This window comes from Amphiura filiformis, chromosome 20 (genome assembly GCF_039555335.1).
Source record: "Amphiura filiformis chromosome 20, Afil_fr2py, whole genome shotgun sequence".
In the NCBI taxonomy this organism is placed as follows: domain Eukaryota; kingdom Metazoa; phylum Echinodermata; class Ophiuroidea; order Amphilepidida; family Amphiuridae; genus Amphiura; species Amphiura filiformis.
Genome location: NC_092647.1, coordinates 39,994,613 through 40,017,844, shown reverse-complemented (window position 1 = coordinate 40,017,844; position 23,232 = coordinate 39,994,613). Strand labels below are relative to the sequence as shown.

The window sequence follows — 23,232 nt, the reverse complement described above, 5'->3', positions numbered from 1 at the left end:
TTCAGTACGTGCTATACTTGCTACTGGGTAGACATGCATTATAAAGATACATTTACCCGGGACATTTACAATGGAATAATTATATGCTTGAACATTCATGACATTTAGCCTAGTAAACTTGATCTCATGTATATAGACTCGGTGTATAGACTGCTTTGCATTCCCTTTTTGATAAACAATTCACATCAGCTATGCCATTCCCCCCAGAAGCGGGGGGCACTCCCTCTGAAATGGCAGGGATGTGCCTCGGCCATGTTAAAAGTAGGGGGCATTCAGGTCAAATGTACAATTACAAAAATATGGGGTCATTCAGTACACAACCTGAATAAAAATGGGGTCATTCGGTATGAAACTTTGAAAAAAGGATGGTCATTGGGGAAACAAAAAGTAAAATGGGAGTCATTGAGTACAGGATTGCCAAAAGAGTATCATTAAGTACACATAAATAAGTACCAAACTGCGTAAAAACAACTTGGCCACCTTGGAAATGTGAAAAATCTCATTATTTCTGGAGGAGAACACAAATACCACATAAATTTGGGAATTAAAAGGGGGGTCATTGGGTATAGCAGGAAATAGAAAAAGGGGGTCATTGAGTACATGAATTTTTTTAAGGGGGTCATTGGGTAATAGGTAGGACCATAACACAAAAAAGGGGGTCATTGGGTACAAGCCGGTTTGAAAAAGGGGGTCTATCCCGAGGCACATGATGCATATCTGTCATGGAAGTGCCCCCCCCCCCGGGGCCATTCCATAAATCACCACCACCATTGGCTGCTCTGCCCGTCGCGGTTTTTGAATGGCAGCGGTTCTCGTTCTAAACTTGCAATAATTATTGTGCGACTAGTGAGTTGATATGAAAAGGGGCTACGAATTAGACTATTTTAAGTATTATTATTTTTGGATTGAATAGCTGTTTGCGGGCTGCAGACAAAAATAAGGTTAAACCCCAAATGGCTTTCGTTCAACCTGTTTTATACTGCAGAAACTATTGAGGGAACTTGTGTATACTGCGCAAACTATTAAGGCAACTTGTGTTATTATTCTGAGTTGTGCAATTCAAGACGCTTCCGATCCACCAAAACTCGCCAACATGCTAACATTCGACGACTTTATACCATTTTTGGGTGAATTTGGTCCTTACCAAAGGCGTGTATTGTTTCTTGCGTGTATAATTGTGATTCCAAATGGAGCCCATGTCTTTGCTCAAGTGTTCTTTGGCGCAAGCACGGACCACTGGTGTTCGAATCCTCGTCAATGGAAGGAAAACTGTTCATCTTGGGGGATAAACACCACTAGAGAATGCGAAGCAGCAAAGAAAGCCGTTATCATACCACCTGGTGCAAAATGCTCCCGATATGATTTAGCTTTTGATTCAGTGAATATTTCTGCCGATTTAAATGCGACGGATTATACCAATAATACATCTGGCTGTGAAGATGGATGGACATATGACCGGTCGCAATACACGAGAACCATTATTCACGATGTAAGTCAAAGTCACACTGATACGAGGTTTATGATAGACCCATGGGCAGTAGTATGAGTATGAACTGCGCCAGCCGCGAATGTTCGTAAGAATATGCGTAAGAATACCTGAAAAATTAGGTCTTTTTGGGAAAAATCTATATCTTCAACATGTTCATAAACATTATGTAAAAAGTATCACTAACAGTTTGAGAGTGCTCGATACCCAGATGGGTAGAGCTGTAATACAAATTGATATGGTTTACACACCGAGTGCCACAACACTGTGTTTCATGCCCTGCAATCTTCAGGTGACTGATAGCTAAGCACAAATTTAAAACTACTTCTTTTTAACACGGCTTGCTGGCCTGTTGCCATGCCTACATTTACTTATTAACTCACTTCTTCTATTTAACAGATCCTTTCCTTTGATATACGTTTTTCACACAAAATTGTAAACTTCTCCTCCAAACACAAATTACAAATACCTGACTTTCTCTTGAAAGTATTTGATTTCTTAACAATTTCCCAATTGAGAATTGTTCAATTGTTAAATAGAAGAAGTGAGTTAATAAGTAAATGTAGGCATGGCAACAGGCCAGCAAGCCGTGTTAAAAAGAAGTAGTTTTAAATTTGTGCTTTATAATAGCTAATCAGTCACCTGAAGATTGCAGGGCATGAAACACAGTGTTGTGGCACTCGGTCTTCAACATGTTCAATATGAACGGTTATCAACGATCGTCGGCTTTTCATCACAGCTACATACACTTAAACGGTTGCCTTACCAGAGGTCTGTACTTTGAAATTGTTTCTTAGCTCACCTGTAATGTGTTTGAGCACTCTTAATTCCAAAGATGGTCACCTGTGAAGTAAACTTCTTACACTAAAAGTACATTATCATTATAGATTTAAATACAAATTACTTCGAGGACTGTTAAATTTCAAAAATATCAAGTTTTAATTATTTGCCATCGCGAATTTCACGAAAGTCATTTGATATCAGAAGGACATTCCTCGTTTTAAAAAAGCAATTCGATATTTCTGATGTGCTCTTAGGTCCCACAAAAATTCGTGAAAATGTCGCTATCCAGCCCTTACATATTGAAATGTTTCAAATTGATAATGCGCCGTTTTTTTATTACCAGTTTGATCTTGTGTGTGATCGAGCTTTTATGCCAGATATGGCACAGTCAGTGTTTGCCGCTGGACTTGTGGTAGGAACATTCGTGTTTGGATGGTTTTCAGATTGGTAAGAATTATCTTCATGCTGATCCTTTTAATTACAATGTAGATTTTGCTTAATACAGTATTTTGGATTAAATCTAACAGAATTTGGCATCATGAGATTGACAAATTTTACATTAGGGTTTGACTTGAAGCTTTCTGACGTACTTGTCACGTTTTATAGGATTAGTTTGTCATACTGGTGCCGGCAGCATGGAGGCATAGCCCCAGTCAGAACTCTTCCCCTATATTTTGCGCAAGTTGTTCCCTGAAATTCACTTTTCCCCCCCCCATGCCCCCCTCGCTTTTCGTGTTTCGAATCCGACGAGTGACAAACTCTAATGATGTCATGATGTAAACAACGTATTCGTCATTAATAATTATATAATTAGATAAACCCAAATATGGAGGTATCCAAAATTATGCTAATTAGAAGTTCAACGAATCAGAATACGACCCTGGTATCCAATCCTATACAAATGAGTTGAAGGAGGTTACGTGAACATGTACACTAATTCTCATCTAGCTTTACTAAAAGATCATGGAGTGAACCGTGTGATGCCTCGTTGTAACCATGGAAATAGTCACTTTTCCATGTTGTAACTAATGGAACCAATAGACAGCGCGAAGGGTAGGACCCCTATTCCATAATTATTCCCTGAATTTTACTTATTGCCGAAAATTCCATATATTTCTTTTGTTTTAATTGTTGCTTCATTTTCATGATTTTACAGGATTGGCCGTCGTCCAGCTGTGTTTATTGCTATCATTTCCATCGCTATTTTTGGTACAATTCTTCCATTTTCAACCAATCTTGCTATGTATATCACTTTACGTTTTATTATTGGGATGGCCAATACAGGCTTATACGTCGCCACCTTTGTATGTGGTAAGTATATTATGTTATAGCCTAAATGTTCTGTTTTCATTCATAGAAAGTCAAAATGTTTTTTACTGGGCATCTTTCATTGGAATGGTAAACCGCCATGCCAATCAGTGTATTACATCGACCCGCTCCGGCCATGGCCATAAAGATTCACAAGAAGCATAGTTTGACCTATATGCCAGTCAAATGTCATATGTTAGGCTCTACATGGAATTTAGGAAAAGGTTGTTACCTTTGTACAGCGCAAAATTTCACATATTTGCTATTTAACTCAAGAATCGTACTTATAATAATGGTACCAAGAAATGCTTCTTGGACCAGAAGGGAAAACAAAGTGTTTAAGTATATATTTACCAAAGACTGAAGTACCGTAACGAATCTGAAATAATCTTCTTTTTTCATCTTTCAGCCACCGAATTTGTTGGTTCATCAAAGCGCACCTTTGTCGGTGTATTTGTGGCAAATGCTTGGGCTGTAGGATACATGCTTCTCTCCGTACTCGCATACTTTTTTCGAGATTGGAGAACTTTAGAACTTGTCATATCCGTGCCAATGTTCCTTTACCTTTTCTTAATTCCGTAAGTAGATGATGGATTAATTAGCAGTTGCTATTTTTGGTAAATGGAATGTTTTGTTACTTTTGCCTCAATGCAGTGTAGCGGTGTGGGTGGTGATCGCCGGGTGTATACCACCTGCAGTATCTGAGATTTTTCAAAAGCGCTCAATTTGGAGGTACATGTGTGATCTTTTAGGGTGTATATATTTTTTGTTTGACATGGGGTATGGCGATCGCCCTAGAAAGGTCGTTCTACAATCCACCAACCAAATGGTGTGGGAGGCTGACATCGTATTTATAATGCATGTAATCCCTTCCCTGGTAAACCATCCTTTCTCTTGTTACGTTTATTTGTGTATTCAATTTCCTATGGTACCATTATATTGATCCCAATGTGTTTGTTTGTTCTAGTCGGTTTACGCGGACGCGTAACTCTATTTCTTAAACATATCTTACTAATGATATTCCTACTGGGAATTCCCAGATGATTGAGAGTATTCACAGAATGATATTCATATGTGACCCGGCAGCACAAATAAATTCCCTAAATTGTATTCTGAGTTAGGTGTAAAATGTGTACGAAGGTCATATTCATCGGTAACTTAAGCTGGCCCGACATCCGTCTCATTTCGATAGTCAAAAGCCAATCAATAATCCTATTGTTGAAGTGGATAATCAGCTTCTACCTTAGATGGCTATAGAACTTTTAATAGCTCTGGTCTTTGTTTGCTTATATTGCTAAATCCTGTTCAAGTGGTGGGTTACCAGGCATTGTATTTTGTACAGGTATGCATAACCAACAATTAACAATGAGAGAACTTTCTTAAACCTCGTTGACTTGGGGATGATTTGAAATGACCGTCAATTATGACTGTTTGATATTTATTGCCAACAATGTGGAAAAAGAGACACATGTAAAAACGTATTTTGTTAAATTTTGTTGAAGGAGCAAAGTTTAACCAACCATAACCACGCTTCTGGATATCGTTTGAAGTCAAATGATATACCATTTTTAAGTTTATGTTTATTTTTTAAACACGAAATAAAACAAAATTGACCGGGGGAGGAATTTACGGCTCATTCGCCGTGGACGGTCACATATTTGAATATAATATCAATAATAGGGGTCCAAAATGTACCCTTGGGGTACACCGCAACTTATATTTTAAAAATTATATAATTATCATATTTACATTTTTTCAAAATGTTGGCATAATATCAGCGTAAGAATATTTTACGCGATCGGTTACACGATTAAGATCATTGCTAATAATTAGTGTACCTTGCTTTTTTTCTTTCCTGCTAATAATAAACATTTATTTACAAAACGGTGGGTGCATACATTCTTGTTGTCATATGTTTGAACCTAGCTACAGCTCGATGAAAGTAACTTGATGCAAAACATTCGAAACAGAATGTCATTTAAGTGTTGACCAAATAAATTGTAAAATGTTTGCCCCCCAAAAATTACAATAATGTTTCAAAAACGTTTTCATCATGTTCATGACCTTTATATAACCCGATATTTAAATGTTATTAAAACGTTAAGAATAAACGTTTTTAGAACATTTTTGTGTTTGCTGGGTGTTAACAAGAATGCGCAAACGCAAACTCTGCAAAGTTGCATCAAATACACACATTTAGACTTGTAAGTCAAATTTACTTGACTTAATAAACGTTTGGCGGTCTTTTAACACTATAATAGCAGATTACTCCTTTTTTTTTATATTTTTCCCAGAATCTGCTCGCTGGTTGCTGTCAAAGGGAGATATAGAAAAAGCAAGACCAGTCATAGAAAAAGCAGCAACATGTGGCAAAATTGTTCTACCTGAATCTATATTTGAAGAAGGTGATGACAAATTAACAAAGGTATGAGGTCTGGGGATGTTACTCTTATATTAAGTGTAAGTATATAATACTTGTAGTAGTAGTAATGTATATTTTATTTCATATCGCAGCCCTAAGGCTGAATTACATGGAAACTTACAATTTTAAAACACATACAAAATATGTATATATAAGAAATTAATAGAATTTTATTCCATCGTTATAGGAAGACGAATCCGAAAACACAACCATGACAACAGGAAAGACGCTATCATTTATTGATATCATGCGCTACCCAAACATGAGGTGCCGAACTTTCAACATGATGTTCAACTGGTATGTTTTTATTCATATATATTCTGATATCAAAATGATCGGTAAGTCTAACCATAATAGTTTTAAGTGCATCTTATTAAGGCTACATGCTCGTTTTGGTTAAAATTTTTGGCGGGAGATAATCCCGCCAAAACATTAAAGTAATCTTTTCCCACAACTAAATATCATAGTCAGGAAATTAATGATGCATCTGGTAGCTTAGATCATAACTTTCATTATACTTAGTTGCAATTATCCCAGATAATTCTTGATTTGTTTTTACAGAGTCTTGAATTGTCGATGTTTTTGATCAAAAAACATCACTCGGTGTATTTTGGAACTCGAGGCATTAACTATTCTGAAATTAGCCCCAAATCACAATTTATTATATACACGTGTAGCAAACACCAATGGGAATAATTGGACATTGTTTGCGGAGCCTAAATTTGGTTTGGTTTTATTTCACAATAATTCTAAGGTGAGAATTTTGACTTGACATTTCCTTTTTGGATTTCCAATTTAAATTCATTGATATGTGATATTTTGAATAAATAAAGAGTACGCTTACCTTTCTGCAACACTTCCCGGTATCATTGAGCATCTGCTGATAGCCAACATTTTAGCTGAAAACAGTCCCTTCCTATCATTTTTGAACAAAATATGGTTCAAAAGTACGTACAATACGCGTATACTGGCACAGCGAGGTAATGAAGAGAGCTATTTACGGTGGGGTATCTATTGTAAGCTATTAGGGTATAGTATATCTTCCCGCAAGTGACAAGATGTGTCAATCAGGTGCATACATAAGGGCGGTATATTCAAACGGCATTGTCTTGATCATTTAGTATCGATTGCGCACGTATACACGGATGTGTGTGGACTGTGGTCACTCCCCAGGTTTTGACATGAATTACAAATGACGTCGTGAATGACCCAGCGTTTTCATTTTATTATTACAAAATTAATCGTCGTTTATCACGAGTCCTAAGAGTCGTACCAGTTCAATTCATCAAAATTAATTTGTATTAAATGAAAAACAAACCGACAAGTAGAGTCATATGTCTTTCTATGACTATATTCCTACCAAAATCTTGATTTTCAATACACTAGAAACGTGTTGATATGTATATCTTTGAAAATCGCCGAATGTTAACCACAGTCACCGTGACACAGTAGGCATCTTTAGCATTCATAGTGCCTTGGCAGTGGTTCGAACCCTGGTGAAAATTTTAGTATTTTTTAAATTCTTTTTACTAATGCGCTGTGCCGTTTTCAAACACGCCACTGAATGAAATTGATGGGCAAGTACCCTTAACGCTCTCTAACTTTTTCCCTATCATAACTGAAAATTTCAAAAAAGTCTTAACTCGATTGTTAGTAAGAATCATAGTCATTTAAAGTCAGTAAATCTATGCAAGAGACATTTCAATAAACATTATGTTCCCAGAATGAAATGTACTTTTGAATGGGTATTAATGCATCACATTGTATATCGTTTGGTCCTAAATGAGGGGAGCGCCCACTGAATAACTATAGTAACTCTTCGCAAAGACAGTCCAAAGATCATCATCAAAAGAGGAGTTAGGCATGGGGATCTCGCCAAACTTTAATATTCCTATCACTTCAGTGGGACAAAAAAGGGTGTCGATATCAATGGAGAGAAGGTTCAACCATCTTAGATATGTGGACGGATGATAATAATCATCACAACAGAGAGACAAACAATGCTCAGGGACCTCACCATGCTCACTGTAAAGGCATGTGGCCTGAAGATGATCATGCAAAAGACCAACATACTAACAGGCCCCTCATTCAGCAAAGAATAGTCACTGTCAACATGTCAATGGATGATGATAGAAATTTAGACGAAGTCGGTGATTATACCAGTGATAGCAGTTCTGCCTGAAGGAAAAATGGACAAGATCAGGAAATAATGAGAATCAAGCTTTATGGAGGCAATATGGCAAACAAAGCAATATCATGAGAGAAGATACCAATTCGACTGAAAAGGAAAGTGTTCAACCAAAGTTTAATTTCCAACAATGAGTCAATAACGCTTAAACCGCAAAATGTATGCTAGATACTACAACCGGCACAGCATAACATGGGACAAAACATGTTAGGGATCACTTACAAAGACATGAAGACAAACAGATGGATTAGAGAACATCACGGAAATAGCTAAACTCAGAAAAATGGAATTGGGCAAGGCACATCAGTCGAAGAACAGGAACCAGATGGACAACAGCAGTAACTGTTTGAAGATCTATGGTGCACACCGACATCGCCTGGCTAATAATTATTTGGTGCAGCAGAAATACTAAAATAAATACCCGGGATCGATCCACGTGAATTGCTATGCACGATTTTGATATCAGACGAAAATCTTCGGATACCGGGGTAGAAAATGATGAATATCTCCCGTAAATGATTTCGTCTCAAGAAACCAGATCTGGTCTCATACACTTGAAAATACGTGTTGAACAGATATGATAGTCGTTAGCTTGCGTCTTGAGAAAAGGCCGTGCGTCTTGAACTCAAAATCTGACCAAAATTCTAATTTTATATTGCGTTGGTCCTGTATGGACTACAGCGCGCAGGCTATAGCTGCACTCACTACTCCAGTGGAGGCAGTATGACCATTGACCGCAATGTCGTATACAAGCTTACTCACACAGCGAGAAATCAATTACCCCGGTTATTGTCAATAGTCATGTCACTTGGCTAATTATGCGTCTCATAAGGTCGGAATAAAATGGCCATGCGTGGCTGTGGATTCAACCTACCATGGCGATTTCGACCATGAAGATATCGGGGCGATGACACTGTGTGGTGGCAACAATGCAAAAGATGAAAGCTGATGATGACGAGATAGACAAATACTGGAAAACAGTCAATTGTTTCAGCAGGGCTAAAGATAAAGGTATCTAGCGAAGACATGCTGAGGCTTTCGTCTAGCAGTGGATTGACTATGGCTGATGATGAATGCCGAAGTATCGTAATGGTAAAAATAATTGATAAAATATCCTTCTTTTTCAATAAATAGGTATGTGAACAGCATGGTATACTACGGTTTGTCATTAAGTACATCATCACTTGGTACAAATGACTATTTCGCGGCATTTGTTTCTGCAGCAGTTGAAATTCCCGCCTACACTTCATCGCTTTTCGTCATAGAAAAATGGGGTAGACGTGTGCCGCTTTGTGTGTATTTGGTCGTTAGTGGGGTAGCATGCATTGTGACTGCATGTATACGTAAGTTCGTTACTTTCTATTTGGTACCATAATTATCATGAGGTAAATGCATGTGTAGTAATCTGGATTTTGGTGTCAAATCCAGTGAAATATTCATATTTAAACTTCCGTCATCTTAGCTGAAGAGAATGACCACAGGGGCCCACTGCTTTTTCCGCGGGATTTTTCGGAATTTCATGCGTTTTTCTCATCGATCACCCCTATGTAATTTTGCTCGGTTCGTTTGAGTAGTGGATCGTAAACAGTGAACGTTCTATGTCCAAATTGACTTTTTATTTCATTCCCCCATATCCAGTCAGAATTAATAGGTAAATTTTCACGGGAATTTTTTCTGGACACGTGACATCCATGGTATGCAGACATATTAGCATTATGGAATGTGACCCCGAGCACAGCGGGTGGTCTACCAATGTATTTGAATAGGAAGAATTCCTCCTTTGATGCAAAATAAGTAACTTGTCGCACGTTAATAATATTATGGTAAGAGTTTCCGTAGATAAATATTTTTTTCCGTAGGTAGATATTTTTGAAATTACTTTTTGATGATATTGTGAAGAAATTAACATTGCATGATATTTAATAAATTTGCAAGACACAAATTTCTATCGAAATTGCAGCCAAGAATACTATTCCAATTCAAAATTACTAAGACTTGAATAGCGAGGTCACCGCCGGGGGTCAGAGATCAGGGTCGAGGTCACACTTACATTGATACCCATTGGTCACGTGTCCAGAAAATTTTCCCGTGAAAATATACCCATTAATGTTGACTGATATCTGTGTCCAAATTCTCCCTCTTTTTCAAGTCGGCTCCCATTTTATAACATGGATTTCTATTGCTAGTTGGTCGATTACTAGTATCAGTCCTGTACAATGATTTTATAAAGTCGATAATATATTATCGACTTACATCACCGTAAGTCTGGATGTCTGGCATGTGGCTTGAAGCTCTGTGGGTGGTATTCCTGTAGTTTTCAATGGCAAGATAGGAACTGTGGCCATTTTTCTGCTTAGAAAATTGTATTTTGTGCTAATTTAAAACAATATTACAGAAAATTCTCTCGATAACTTTTTAAATCTCTCGACAAAGATTTTACAAATATTGTTTTGTGCATTTTATGTGAAATTTAAAATCACCCAGTGCTCAGAATTTTTGCCGTAAGCGGTTTATCAAAAAGTCATGATTCATTTTCAAAATTCTCCTATTCATTTGTGTGTGCAACTGAAAATCATCCAGCCATCTGACAATGGGTGGTCTGCTAATGGCTGCCTCCATGAGCTCTATTCGATAATATATTATCGACTATATAAAATCATTGTACAGGACTGATTATGGCGGCTGGATTGTTCATTTGCAAGTAGAAACTTTTCTATTTTTTTTCTGGTGAAATATCTGTTTTAGCATCTTTTTCATGCTCGTTTTAGCATGATTAGCCATGTCTTAAACCACGTCATAAATTAGCCATGTCTTAAACCACGTCATTATCTCGGAGAAGCCGAAGACACTTAAAAATATCCAACCAGAAAAGATTCAGACAGGGAGACAAAACAGTCAATTTGGACATTGGAAGATACTCTCTTAAGGTTATTAATTATTTTAAACTGTTGTGATTTGGTAGTTCACAGCATCTTACGAATGGTATTGAGCTTTGGCAACATCTGCATTGCTCAATTCATAGCGAGCGTGTAGAAGAATTAAAATATACGATTTGTTGAATGAACTTTTGCAAAACATCAAGGTGTTAATTTTCAATAATATATTGATCTAGATAATGAAAATCGATTTTTAGGTTGCTTCGACAAACAATACCTCGTCTACCCTTAAGTCGTGTTCACACAGTCGGATATAAGTGAGTTATTACCGGTAATAAGCGACTTACAACCGGTATCAGTGACTTATTACCAGTATTAAGTGACTTAAATCCAACTGTGTGAACACGACTTAAGATTTTCTGGAATATAGATTACGTTGAATGATACGAATACGATCCACTGCTCAAAAGAAACAAAGGACGAGAAAGTTGTGATAAGTGCATCTTATAGCTCTGATACCAATAATTGTCAAGATGTCAAAACTTTATCATTTTTATATTTAATTACCACCAACTACATTTATTTTTATATGTCGATTAATTAAGGGATCTAGAATGAGCGTTTATGGCGTTTCGACAGTATATTTTGTGGGACATGAGAGCACCTCAGACGTATCGAATTACATTCTGAATACGAAGCATGTCTTTCTGATATCAAATAATTTTCATTTTTTGAAATTCACGCTATAATACAAATATTATGACAAATTATTAAAATTTGATATTTTTCACATTTTTGATATATAACAGTCCTCTAAATAAATTTTATAAATCTAATGATATATTCTTAAAGTGTATGTAGCTGGGAGGAAAATTTTGACCTTTTATATTGAAGATATGGATTTTTTTCCAAAAAGACCTATTTTTTTGGGTGTTTTGGGAAAAAAAATCCATATCTTCAATACGAAAGGTCAAAATTTTCAATTGATCGTCGGCTTTTCATCCCACCTACATACACTTTAAGTATAAATCATCAGATTTATAAAGTTTACTTCAAGTATTGTTAAATATCAAAAATATCAATTTTTAATGATTTGCCATAAAATGTGTATTACATTGCGAATGTCAAAAATCAAAATTATTTGATATCAGAAGGACATTCTTCGTATTCAGAATGCAATTCGATATGTCTGATGTGCTCTAATGTCCCACAATAAATACTGTCCAAACGTTCATACCCCTTCCCTTAATAAAACGCCATGAGAGTACACAATTATACTAGTATTTGATTCCCGATTCTTCAAGTCTGTTTCCATGCCCAAAACGCACCCAATCTTCTCTCTGGACCAGACGCATCCATTTTTAAGGGATTTTTATTTTAAATGAATTGAACCAAATCAAAATTTGATTACAATTGGGTATTCAACCGATCATATTATTATTTTTCTTGTTATTATTTTTTTAATCTATTGATGGTTCTCCAGCTTTAGGGACATGGAAGACCTGCTTAGCTATGATTGGGAAGTTTAGTATTTCAGCTTCATTTGGAATTATCTACATTTACGCAACGGAGATCTTCCCAACCCCAGTAAGGTATGTTATTCTCTATTCAGGCAGAGATCTTCCCAACTCCACTTTTATGACAAGCATAGGCCAACTTTGTGACTTTTGAAAAGGGCAGTTTTTGTTTTTTAGGCTCATTCAGCCCCGAAGTCATGGAAATCTCTCATTTTCACACAACACTTAGTAAACAATCATATAATTATTTCTAAGTAAATTTTATTGGTACAAAGTTTTACTTAACGATGTTATGACGTAATTTTCAAAGGGGGACTTATTTCTTTTGATGTGTTTATAAGGAATAATGTTGTGATTGCCGGAGACTTCCTTTAAAGAAATTGTTTAATTGGAGTAACATAAAAAAATAAGGATATGTACGTCGGGATTTTTTTTTAATTTCTAAATTTGTTTTTAACTTTTAAAGCTGTAAATTGCGTTTGATCAAGGCATTGGAACTTTTTTTCTTCTTTTTTTTCAATTCCAATTTTCTATTTATTTACTTATTTATTTATTGCAAAACACTCTAGGTCGGGCTTAATTTTAGGGTCGGTCGTGTTACGCCAATCAAACTATTTTTTAGTCCTTAAAAGTAAGCTAGACTTGATAATTTCAGACAAGTAGAACAAAAGTACACTTTATCCTGTCTTAAATTCAGATTTTAAAAATTGCATTAAAATTTCGATATAGTGTGTATTATATACACTAAGCCAAAAAAGAAACTTATAATTTTTCACAAATTCTCTCCATAAAAATGAACAAAAATTGCACACAGGATTACTTCAATACTCTACTCTAAACGCTTGTCAGTAACCAAACAGTTATCCAACTGACACAACAGCAAAATGCACTGACATGCAACACCTTCCTGGACCACATTCACAGCGCAACATATTTCTTTGGCTGTGTTCCAATTATTCGCCTGTACATGAACAAAAATTACTCACAGGATTACTTCAATACTCTACTCAGCTTCCGGGATCACATTCACAGGCGAATAATTGGAACCCAGCCGTAGAAATCTGCTGCGCTGTGAATGTGGTCCAAGAAGGTGTTGTATGCAAGTGCATTTTGCTGTTGTGTCAGTTGGACAACTGCATAGCTACTGACATGTGTGCAGAGTAGAGTATTGAGGCAATCCTGTGTGTAATTTTGGTTAATTTTAATTGACAGGATTTTAAGATATGACCTTGTGAAAAATTAAAAGTTTCTTTTTGGCTTAGTGTATTATATCTTGGTAAATATTCCGATTTTTACAATTTGGACAACTGCATATCTACTGACATGTGTGCAGAGTAGAGTATTGAGGCAATCCTGTGTGTAATTTTGGTTAATTTTGATTGACAGGATTTTAAGATATGACCTTGTGAAAAATTATAAGTTTCTTTTTTGGCTTAGTGTATTATATCTTTGTAAATATTCCGATTTTTCAATCACGACTGAATATTCTGGTAAAACAGTCATTTCACCTTTCCATTCTGATATTTATGTTTGCAACAGAGTTTGCCCACATATACGTTCCAAATTTTCCAAGGCATGTTAGGTGTGAGACTCGTATGTTCGAAGAAAATAGTATAATTATTCTATAAACGTATCAATATAATTTTGACTACATAACAGGTCCATTGGGGTTGGTGCATGTTGTATGGCATCAGAGCTGAGCGGTATAGTAACACCAATGATTCTCTCTTTGGGATTGATAATATGGGGGCCATTGCCATTACTCATATTTGGTGTAGCATCTATTATTGCTGGTGGTCTTACTTTGCTGTTCCCTGAAACCATGGGAGAACCACTTCTAGAGACAATGGAAGAAAGTGAAGCCTTTGGGAAGTAGGTGGACTGTTCATTTCAATAATTTTAAACCGTAAAAAATATCAATATCAGGTTTGTAGTTTTCCTACATTAGTGGAACCAATGTTGTTTGACATCCTTACACCTCAAAGGATAAGACTAGAATTGGTTTCATATTTTTTCTATGTCCCTATACTTCCCATGAGGGGTCGAAGGTCATAATGGGGCCAAAAGTTAGTATCTGTTCTATCAAGCTGTAATATATTCCAAATTATTCCTCTAATTGCAAGGAATAAAGAAATCAATTGTCATGTTGCACTAGGGTGCTTAGTTAAATTACTCCTATCGGCAAACCAAATAAATTTATTTGAGAAATTTATAACCTCAGAATCGGATGAAATTACGGGTCATTCGATTATAAACACAGCCAAATTAAAACGTCGCCACTAGTTCAATCCCCATTTAATCTAGTGGCTGTGTTTATATTTCTATTGGACTCTGGCTGCATGAACTATCAAGGGGGGGATGACAATACAAAATTGACTAAAATTAAGTATATGTTTGAGATTTATTATTTTAAGGGGAGTAATTTGAGACCAGTTTCGATGAAATTGGACTATTTTTTAAATTGTGACCTGTGTGTATCAATTTTTTGACATTTGACCTATTCGACCTATAACTCCTGAACTAAGCACCGTAGAAAAATATGACAATTGACTTTTTTTATTCCCTGTGATGAGAGGAACAATTTAAGATACATTACAATATGATGGAACTATTTTACGTTTTGCCACCACTGTGACCTTCGACCCCTCGTGGGAACCACAGAGGGTTTAGAAAAAAGGAACCAATCAAATTCTTATCACTAGGCGGTTACCCGTATTTCGCGGTTTCGGCTATCATGGTTATTGGCTTTTGCAGATCTCAAAATCAGGATGTGTCCTTTGGCTGGGATCACTTTCCTCACAGCTGAGCTCAATTGCAGCTTTTTGCAATTTGACTTGACTTTCGCCCTCAATTTGAAATGACCTTTGACCACGGATGACCTAACAAACGCAAACCTGAGCTTCCTTGGCCAAAGTTACACCCACCCACAAAGTTTGAGCTCCATTATATGAGCAATTTGAAATTTTTACGTTTTTTGACCTATGACCCCTTACCGTAGGTCTGACAAAAAGGTCACCGTGGAAACTTTTGTTTGTTAGTCCAAGGTCCACTCACCCACCAAGTTTGAGCTCCATAGGGGCAATTTGAAATTTCTACCTTTTTTGACCTATGACCTCTTAACCGTAGGTCTGACGAAAAGGTCACCTTGGAAACTTTTATTTGTTATTCCAAGGTCAACAGACCCACCCAGTTTGAGCTCATAGGAGCAATTTGAAATTAGACTTCAATTGGACTTGACCCGGACGTTGATTGCAGACTTAAGGGGTGGGGTATGAACGTTTGGACAGTATTTATTGTGGCACATTAGAGCACATCAGACATATCGAATTGCATTTTGAATACGAAGAATGTCCTTCTGATATCAAATAATTTTGATTTTTTGAAATTCGCAATGTGATACACATTTTATGGCAAATCATTAAAAATTGATATTTTTGATATTTAACAGTACTCGAAGTAAACTTTATAAATCTGATGATTTATACTTGAAGTGTATGTATGTGGGATGAAAAGCCGACGATCAATTGAAAATTTGGACCTTTCGTATTGAAGATATGGATTTTATTCCAAAACACCAAATAAAATTAGGTCTTTTTGGGAAACAAAATCCATATCTTCAATATGAAAGGTCAAAATTTTCAATTGATCGTCGGCTTTTTCTCCCAGCTACATACACTTTAAGAATATATCATCAGATTTATAAAATTTACTTCGAGGACTGTTATATATCAAAAATGTGAAAAATATCAAATTTTAATATTTTGTCATAAAATTTGTATTATATCGTGAATTTCAAAAAATTAAAATTATTTAATATCAGAAAGACATTCTGCGTATTCAGAATGCAATTCGATATGTCTGGTGTGCTCTCATGTCCCACAAAAAATACTGTCGAAACGCTTAAAACGCTCATTCCAGATCCCTTAAAGATGCCAAAAAACATTGGTTCCACTAATGTAGGCATAACATTGAATTCTTTCATTTCGGATGTAATTTTATCCAGTTTTATTTTCAACTTCAAAGAAATTCACTTTGTTTGGCAATTATGATTTTGAATTTCCAAATCATACACATACGCACAAACATCTCCAGTACATTTTACTAGTAATGTTTAAACGCCCAAAACGCATTGCGCATTATACGCATACTATTCAAAATGCGATACGTGTGCGAACACAGTACGCGTATATGACAAACAAGTGTGCTTACGCACAAACATGCGTAGTACATAATTAGCCTCTCGTTATAAAAGGTCAGCAGACCTTGCTCGTCCTTCAACATGTTTGAGGGGAGTATGCCGATTTAATTTGGTTACGTAAGGTATCCTTTCAAAGCAAACACTATGGACCACAAGAGCCTCGTCCAATGGCACAGTCCAATAACCTCAATTACATAATCATAGTGCAAAATTTGACCTCAAGTTGCAGAGTATGAGTTTTTGTACCCAAATCTTCAAAGGTCATTCAATGAATGTACACATGTATTGGGGTATAAGAACTTCCCCTGATAGATGAGAATGTTGTGGATCTTAATGAAATGAACTGGGAATTGTTTCATTGTAAAAGTTCTAATGTTGTCCTCGAGAGAGACAGTTTATATGCTTCGCTATGCATCTGTGTGTTAAAACAAGCTACCATTGCAAAATATTATGAAGCGAGAAAAACGTGCGTCTGGTTGTACATAACACGCGGGCAAGACAGGCAAAACAATAATGTAACATTAATGTTTCGCATTCCTTCCCCCTCCATATCAATGTTTAAGCAAACACTTGACTAAACGTCATTTAATTTGAAGGTTACTACTTGTTTATAAAGAATGCAAATGAAGTGCTCAAACCTAAACATTTTCCTAACACCCCATCCTCCCCTCCCCTTCCCCACCAATCAATGTTGGGTTCTATTAGGCTCCCGTGACCAAACAAATTAGGATTCAAAATTGCAGAGTCCGAACACGGAGGCTATTCATAAGACCCAAATCAACATTGTTACGGGGGAGGAGGGGTCGAATATGGTGCGTGGTCCTCAAGTGTCCCAAGACTAGTTTCCGTACTTTGCGTTTTGTTTACAATTTCCTTTCCGATGGTAATGACATTTTAAAAATAAATAAAACAATTGACAGTGATTCGTCGTCATCATTAACATTATCACCATCATCATCATCATTATCATCACCATCATCACCATAATCATCATCATCACTACCATTGTCAAAGGAATACATTTCGTAAATCACGTTTTTAAACTTCGAGTCTAGTTTGCCACCAAAAAATATCAACTACCAGATAAGGCTCAAATAAAAATAAAGTGAACTATTTACAGTCCATTTAAAAACAAATTTGTTTTAGATAATGATTTGGAAATTCAAAATCATATTTCCAACACAAAGTGAATTTCTTTGAAGTTTTAAAAATAAAGTGGATTTAATTACATCCGAAATGAAAGAATTCGGTGTTGAATATAAAATCCCAAACCCATAGCGCCCTGTAGTATATTGATATAATTATTTAACAGTTGAGCGCAATTGATCGCTGGATATGTGAAACACCTCATACGTATTTTTTTATTCGTGTACCTTCGTGCAAGACAATTACACAAAAGATCACAGAATAATGCTCTCAATACCGCATAATCTAATCACCACATTCCGTGCAATCTTATACTAAGATCTACGACGTATATACAAACACAAATACTGAACCATGGAGCAAAACCATCAAACGAAGACGACTAAACAACTGGGTTAGGTCATCCAGATGATACTCCAGCACGTCAAGCCCAAACGTAAAACTAAGCGCCCTCTCGGGCGACGCAAACCACCATGGGTGGCGCAAATCCAAAAAGTAGATCAGAAAACACAGATCAACGACCGAATAGCCTGGAGAGTAGTAGTAGGAAAGCGTAGACGGTGATGAGGATTATAGCCTACTAAAGATAACTACGTTTTCATGATTTTATTGAGTCGCTATGTCAACTGCAGTGTTGGAAGACAAGTCCGGACTTGGAAGTATACTTTTCAGTGGATTTACTCCGATTCCGATGGACAAGATGGACTCCTATTAAATTGACTTGGACTCTTAGATTCTGCTTACGTTGAACATGACTAGGAATAGGACTTGGGGCTTGACTGCCGATAGACTCAGCTTGACTTGGACTTGACTCTGCCTGGGCTCGACTGCGGTTATATCTTTAACACTGCGGTTAATCATGGTCATGAGACTTACGGTATACAATCATAACTGTAAATATTATGTTTTTACTTACTTTACAGAAAAGAAAGGTCGAAGTGACTTCATATCAGCATCGGAGTTGACCGTCCAATAATGGCGATAAAGATCGCATTTTCCATAACAATTCGAAGTGCAGACCAAACATCACCATCTTATGAAGACGATATCGGACATCCATGTTTTTACAGACTTTCGAAATTTTATATAAAGCGCCTTTTTCTAAAAGTGACAACGCGACAATATTAAAGCAAAACATAAAAGAGCAAGATTATAAACAAGCAAATAAGTATATAAACAAAGGTGGCATATCAGTGTAAAATATGAATAAGTAGGCCTATTATGAAACATAAACCAGCAGTAGCAACAGAGAAAGCTCTGTCCCCAGCACGTTTAGTGGATGATGCAATTTCAAAAGTGACAAACGATAAAGAGTCCAGCCGCTATCTTTAGAAGACAAGCATCAATGTGTAAGAAGTGTTAACAATGATCCTGTGTCATATACTGAAGTACCCAAAAAGGTGGTTTTGTTACATTTTGATGTGCAGCTTGGATTTCAAAACACTGTCACTTGAGTATTCCTTCACTTAGAAGATTCAATTAGGTCTTAAATTGAGGCTAATTTATTCTATATTACTCGGGTTATTAACCTGTTTTAAAATAATTTTTAATTATTTTCTTATGACGTTTGGCCTGAAATGTGCCAAGGGTGGTTGAGGATTAGGAGGAGGGTTAGGAGGAGGGATTCGTATCGTAAATTTGATCTAAAACTCCCATTAAAAATTTGAATTTAGTAAAAAAATGTCTAAATAAACTCCCAGACATCTAAACCAAGTAAATAAATACAGAAGGTCATTTAAAAGATTAATACTTGCTCAAAATGATTGTAAATGTGGAAAAAGGAGGAAGGGTTAAATGCCACCTACTTTGTGATTGTTTCTGCCCGCACTCTCATTTTTTAACCGATTTCCATAAAAAAGGTGTCAAAATGCTCAGGAGGATGAACCACTTCAAATGAGATGTGTAGGTAAGATGTTTGAAACATTTCATTTTTTACTATGTAACACAAAAAGGTACCCCAGGTTGTGACACAGGACCATATACAATGCAATGGTTTGAATACCCCGCAAATGTTTGGCAATGTATATATACGGCATTTCGCAAACCCTCCCAATATATCTGTATTTTTGTGAGAGAGAAAAGCGTAATTTGTGGGTTAGGGTATAAACGGTTATTTGGCGTCGATTGGAGTTGCATATAAATTGGGGTATTCAAACATTTTAGAAACAAAATGTCAGTTTCTCTGCCTTTAAATTCAAATTCTTTTGTACATAAAAACCAGGTTTAATGTTGATACAGATATACTTTAAAGTGTAGAAAGAACACAGAGGTGCAAAAATAAACTTCAGAGAGTTGGCAAGTTGTTTTTATTTTGTGATTTACTTGACTGCGAGATCCAAGTATCGCATTATAGTACAGGAAGTGGAAAAGAAAACAAACCCACCCGCCGGCCGACCCTATTATGCAATGGCACCTTATAGCTAAACTCCTCAACAAGAGTTTGGAAAGTTTTTCAAGCATCTGTATCTCAAATTATTTCTGACATATTCATATCGTGTTGCATATCAATGGATACCTACAATACTCCCCTTTACAATGACACCCCATTTGAAACAATAACATTTTTCACGGCTGAGTACGCGCCTTGTGAATGTAGTGGGGTCTCAAACAGAATTTGCCAAATTGACCATTATTCTGTGCAGCAAGCTGCAATCCCATATCTTCACAATCTGGGACCTAATGCAATACTCCAAGATGACACCGCTCGCCCCACAGAGCCACGGTAGTCAACGACTACCTACAGAATATGGGAGTGGAGTCAAAATGGCCTTCCATCTGTTCCATCAGGCCAGACCCGGGGCCAGACCTCAACCCGATTGAACACTTGTGGGACCAGCTTGATCATGCTGTGCGTGCCAGAGAAGCCCATATGCAACCACATTGAATGACCTGTGACGAATCCTTGTTGAAGAATGGAATGCCATGCCACAGTAATGTTTAACCAGGTCGGTGAGCAGCATGAGGAAATGGTGCCTGACTATTGTGAATGCCTGTGGTTTTTCCACCCGCTATATTGAGGTTAGTGGCTAGCATTGTTTGAGCACAGAATAATGGTCAATTTGGCAAATTATGTTTGAGACCCCACTACATTCATAAGGCGTGTACTCAGCCGTGAAAAATGTTATTGTTTCAAATGAGATGTCATTGTAAAGGGGAGTATTGTAGCTACCCATTGACATGCAACACGATATGAATATGTCACAAATAATTTGAGATACAGATGCTTGAAAAAACTTTCCAAACTTTTGTTGAGGAGTTTATATAGTATATGGTCAATTCCAGCCAAAGCGGGACAAAATTCTCTGAGGGCCACTTTTCCTTTTCAATACAGACTGAGATGAGAAGATCATATCTAGTTAATCATCAGGTGGAAGAGCCATCGGATTGAAAAATAACTTTTCTTGCTAGACCAAATAAAGTGTTAAATGTGCATATACATGTTATCCACGAATTTAAGCCTTTTTCACCTGTCGTACACCATACATTTTCACTTTCTTTAATATCTTTCAATATTTAACGTGTGACCCATTAGACTAGAAATGGGTGAAGACTTTGAACGCAAAATTTTATTACATAATATTAAAAGAAATTTTTTGGTTATTACAAATGTTAAGAAGCGGTGTATAGGTAAGATTGTGTCAATTCTTCGAGCTCTTTCCAAAGTGGCTGTCATTTAACATTACTGCATCAGTTCGAAAGATTAGAATAAATGCTTTATAGAAATGTAAAGTAAGATTTGGTATCTCGTCGCAGGATGAGGACCTCGGGTGGATTCGTGGGGTAACAGCGCTTTGAAAATTAGCAAATTTACTATTAATGTTTTAATAAAAGTTAAGAATTACTTTTCCGTATGTCAATAATTCAGGCTACAATGGCACTAAAATGAATTTTAATCAAAATACAAACTACGTGGAATATTTAGAATTGATCATTATGGCATTTTTGGGTATAAAAATCGTGAGAATAATGAAGTTATCAAATTCAAATAGACATAGCAAACAGTAAATATTATTATTTGAAATAAAATCATTCCATATTTTCATGCAGCAGCATTCGATTAAATTGCGTTTGATAGTTCCTATGAACTTAAAACACTTAACTGTGATTTAAGTAGGGATTTGTGGGTAACTAAAATGTTCGCGGATAACACATATTTGAAGGTATTTATTGGTAAATGGCAAAATAGAAAATATTACAGGAGGTTGGAAATCATATTTGGTTATTCCTCGTTGTGTTTGAATGATTTCCGTTTCTCTAACTCATTGCAGTATCCCGAAAATGGTTGGTAATTTAGGATAATCAATCAAAACCTCTTGATACAAGCTTCAGTATAATTTCAAGAGAACGCTATTAAACAGGACTGTTTTGAAACCGATTTCGCATGTTTTCAAAAATGATATGATGAATAAGAAACATCAAATTAACGAGTAAATCCTTGGATTCGTGGGTAAAGCCGAACTTGTGGGTAAAGATGCAAGTACTATAGTATAGTTTGGGGTTTGCTTTTCTTAGGTGCATAAACTATAAATACTGTAACAATTATACCATAACCATGGCTTGAATATGTGCTGATTTTGATTTCAAATAAACATTCTCCTTGGTAGAGCATCGGTCCGGTGATCCGAAGGTCCCAGGTTCAAATCCTGGATGGTCAGTGAAATTTTTTCACTGGCTGTCATCTATGTATGTGGAGACTTGTCTTAAAAACTTTTCTCACAAACATTCTCCTTGTTTTCAGGGCTAGCATCTCTTCGGGATTTGTGGGTATCAAAATTTTATTAAAAGCGGTGAACAAGCGGTGAAGCGATCTACAATTTTAAAGCGTTTGTCAAACGAATTCAGTGTCCAAGGTCATTAAATGTAACTTTAAGTTATGGCAATTATATTTGCTGGACTCGTGGATAACATTTTGATACGCGAGTAACGTCAAATTTGATTTTGTGGAATTTTATAGGTTAAATGTATTTGTATATAATAAGAACTTGGACCTAAAAAATATACTAGTAGTATGAAACATCGTTTCATGATATAGTCATTTATAGCATATTTACTAACATTTTTCAGAACGATCATTTTATTTTTGATACGCGGGTAACAAAATTATTAGCCAAAATCACTTAATGGCCTCTTTTGTGGAATTCAATCGTTTTACATTATGAAGAGAGATCATGCAAACTTCTTTCCAACGGTAATAAATTCATTTTGATTGAAAGACATTCAATAACATATGGTGCTTTCTTTATCTTTGAATTCGTGGGGAACGCTAACTCATTTAAACCATCATAACTTGTCCCCTGGTATGATTGCT

The 23,232-nt window shown here is 36.2% G+C and overlaps 1 protein-coding gene across 1 annotated transcript; it reads left to right on the top strand.

Annotated features, from left to right (window-relative positions):
• The first annotated feature begins 960 nt into the window (after positions 1-960).
• LOC140142914 (organic cation transporter protein-like) lies at positions 961-20,208 on the top strand. Its single transcript, XM_072164941.1, has 10 exons — positions 961-1,489; positions 2,613-2,716; positions 3,426-3,580; positions 3,987-4,155; positions 5,861-6,002; positions 6,187-6,296; positions 9,322-9,530; positions 12,547-12,655; positions 14,240-14,452; positions 18,848-20,208. Exons 1-10 carry the CDS (start codon positions 1,094-1,096, stop codon positions 18,864-18,866), a joined length of 1,626 nt encoding a protein of 541 aa, XP_072021042.1. The 5' UTR covers positions 961-1,093; the 3' UTR covers positions 18,867-20,208.
• Positions 20,209-23,232: the final 3,024 nt, after the last annotated feature.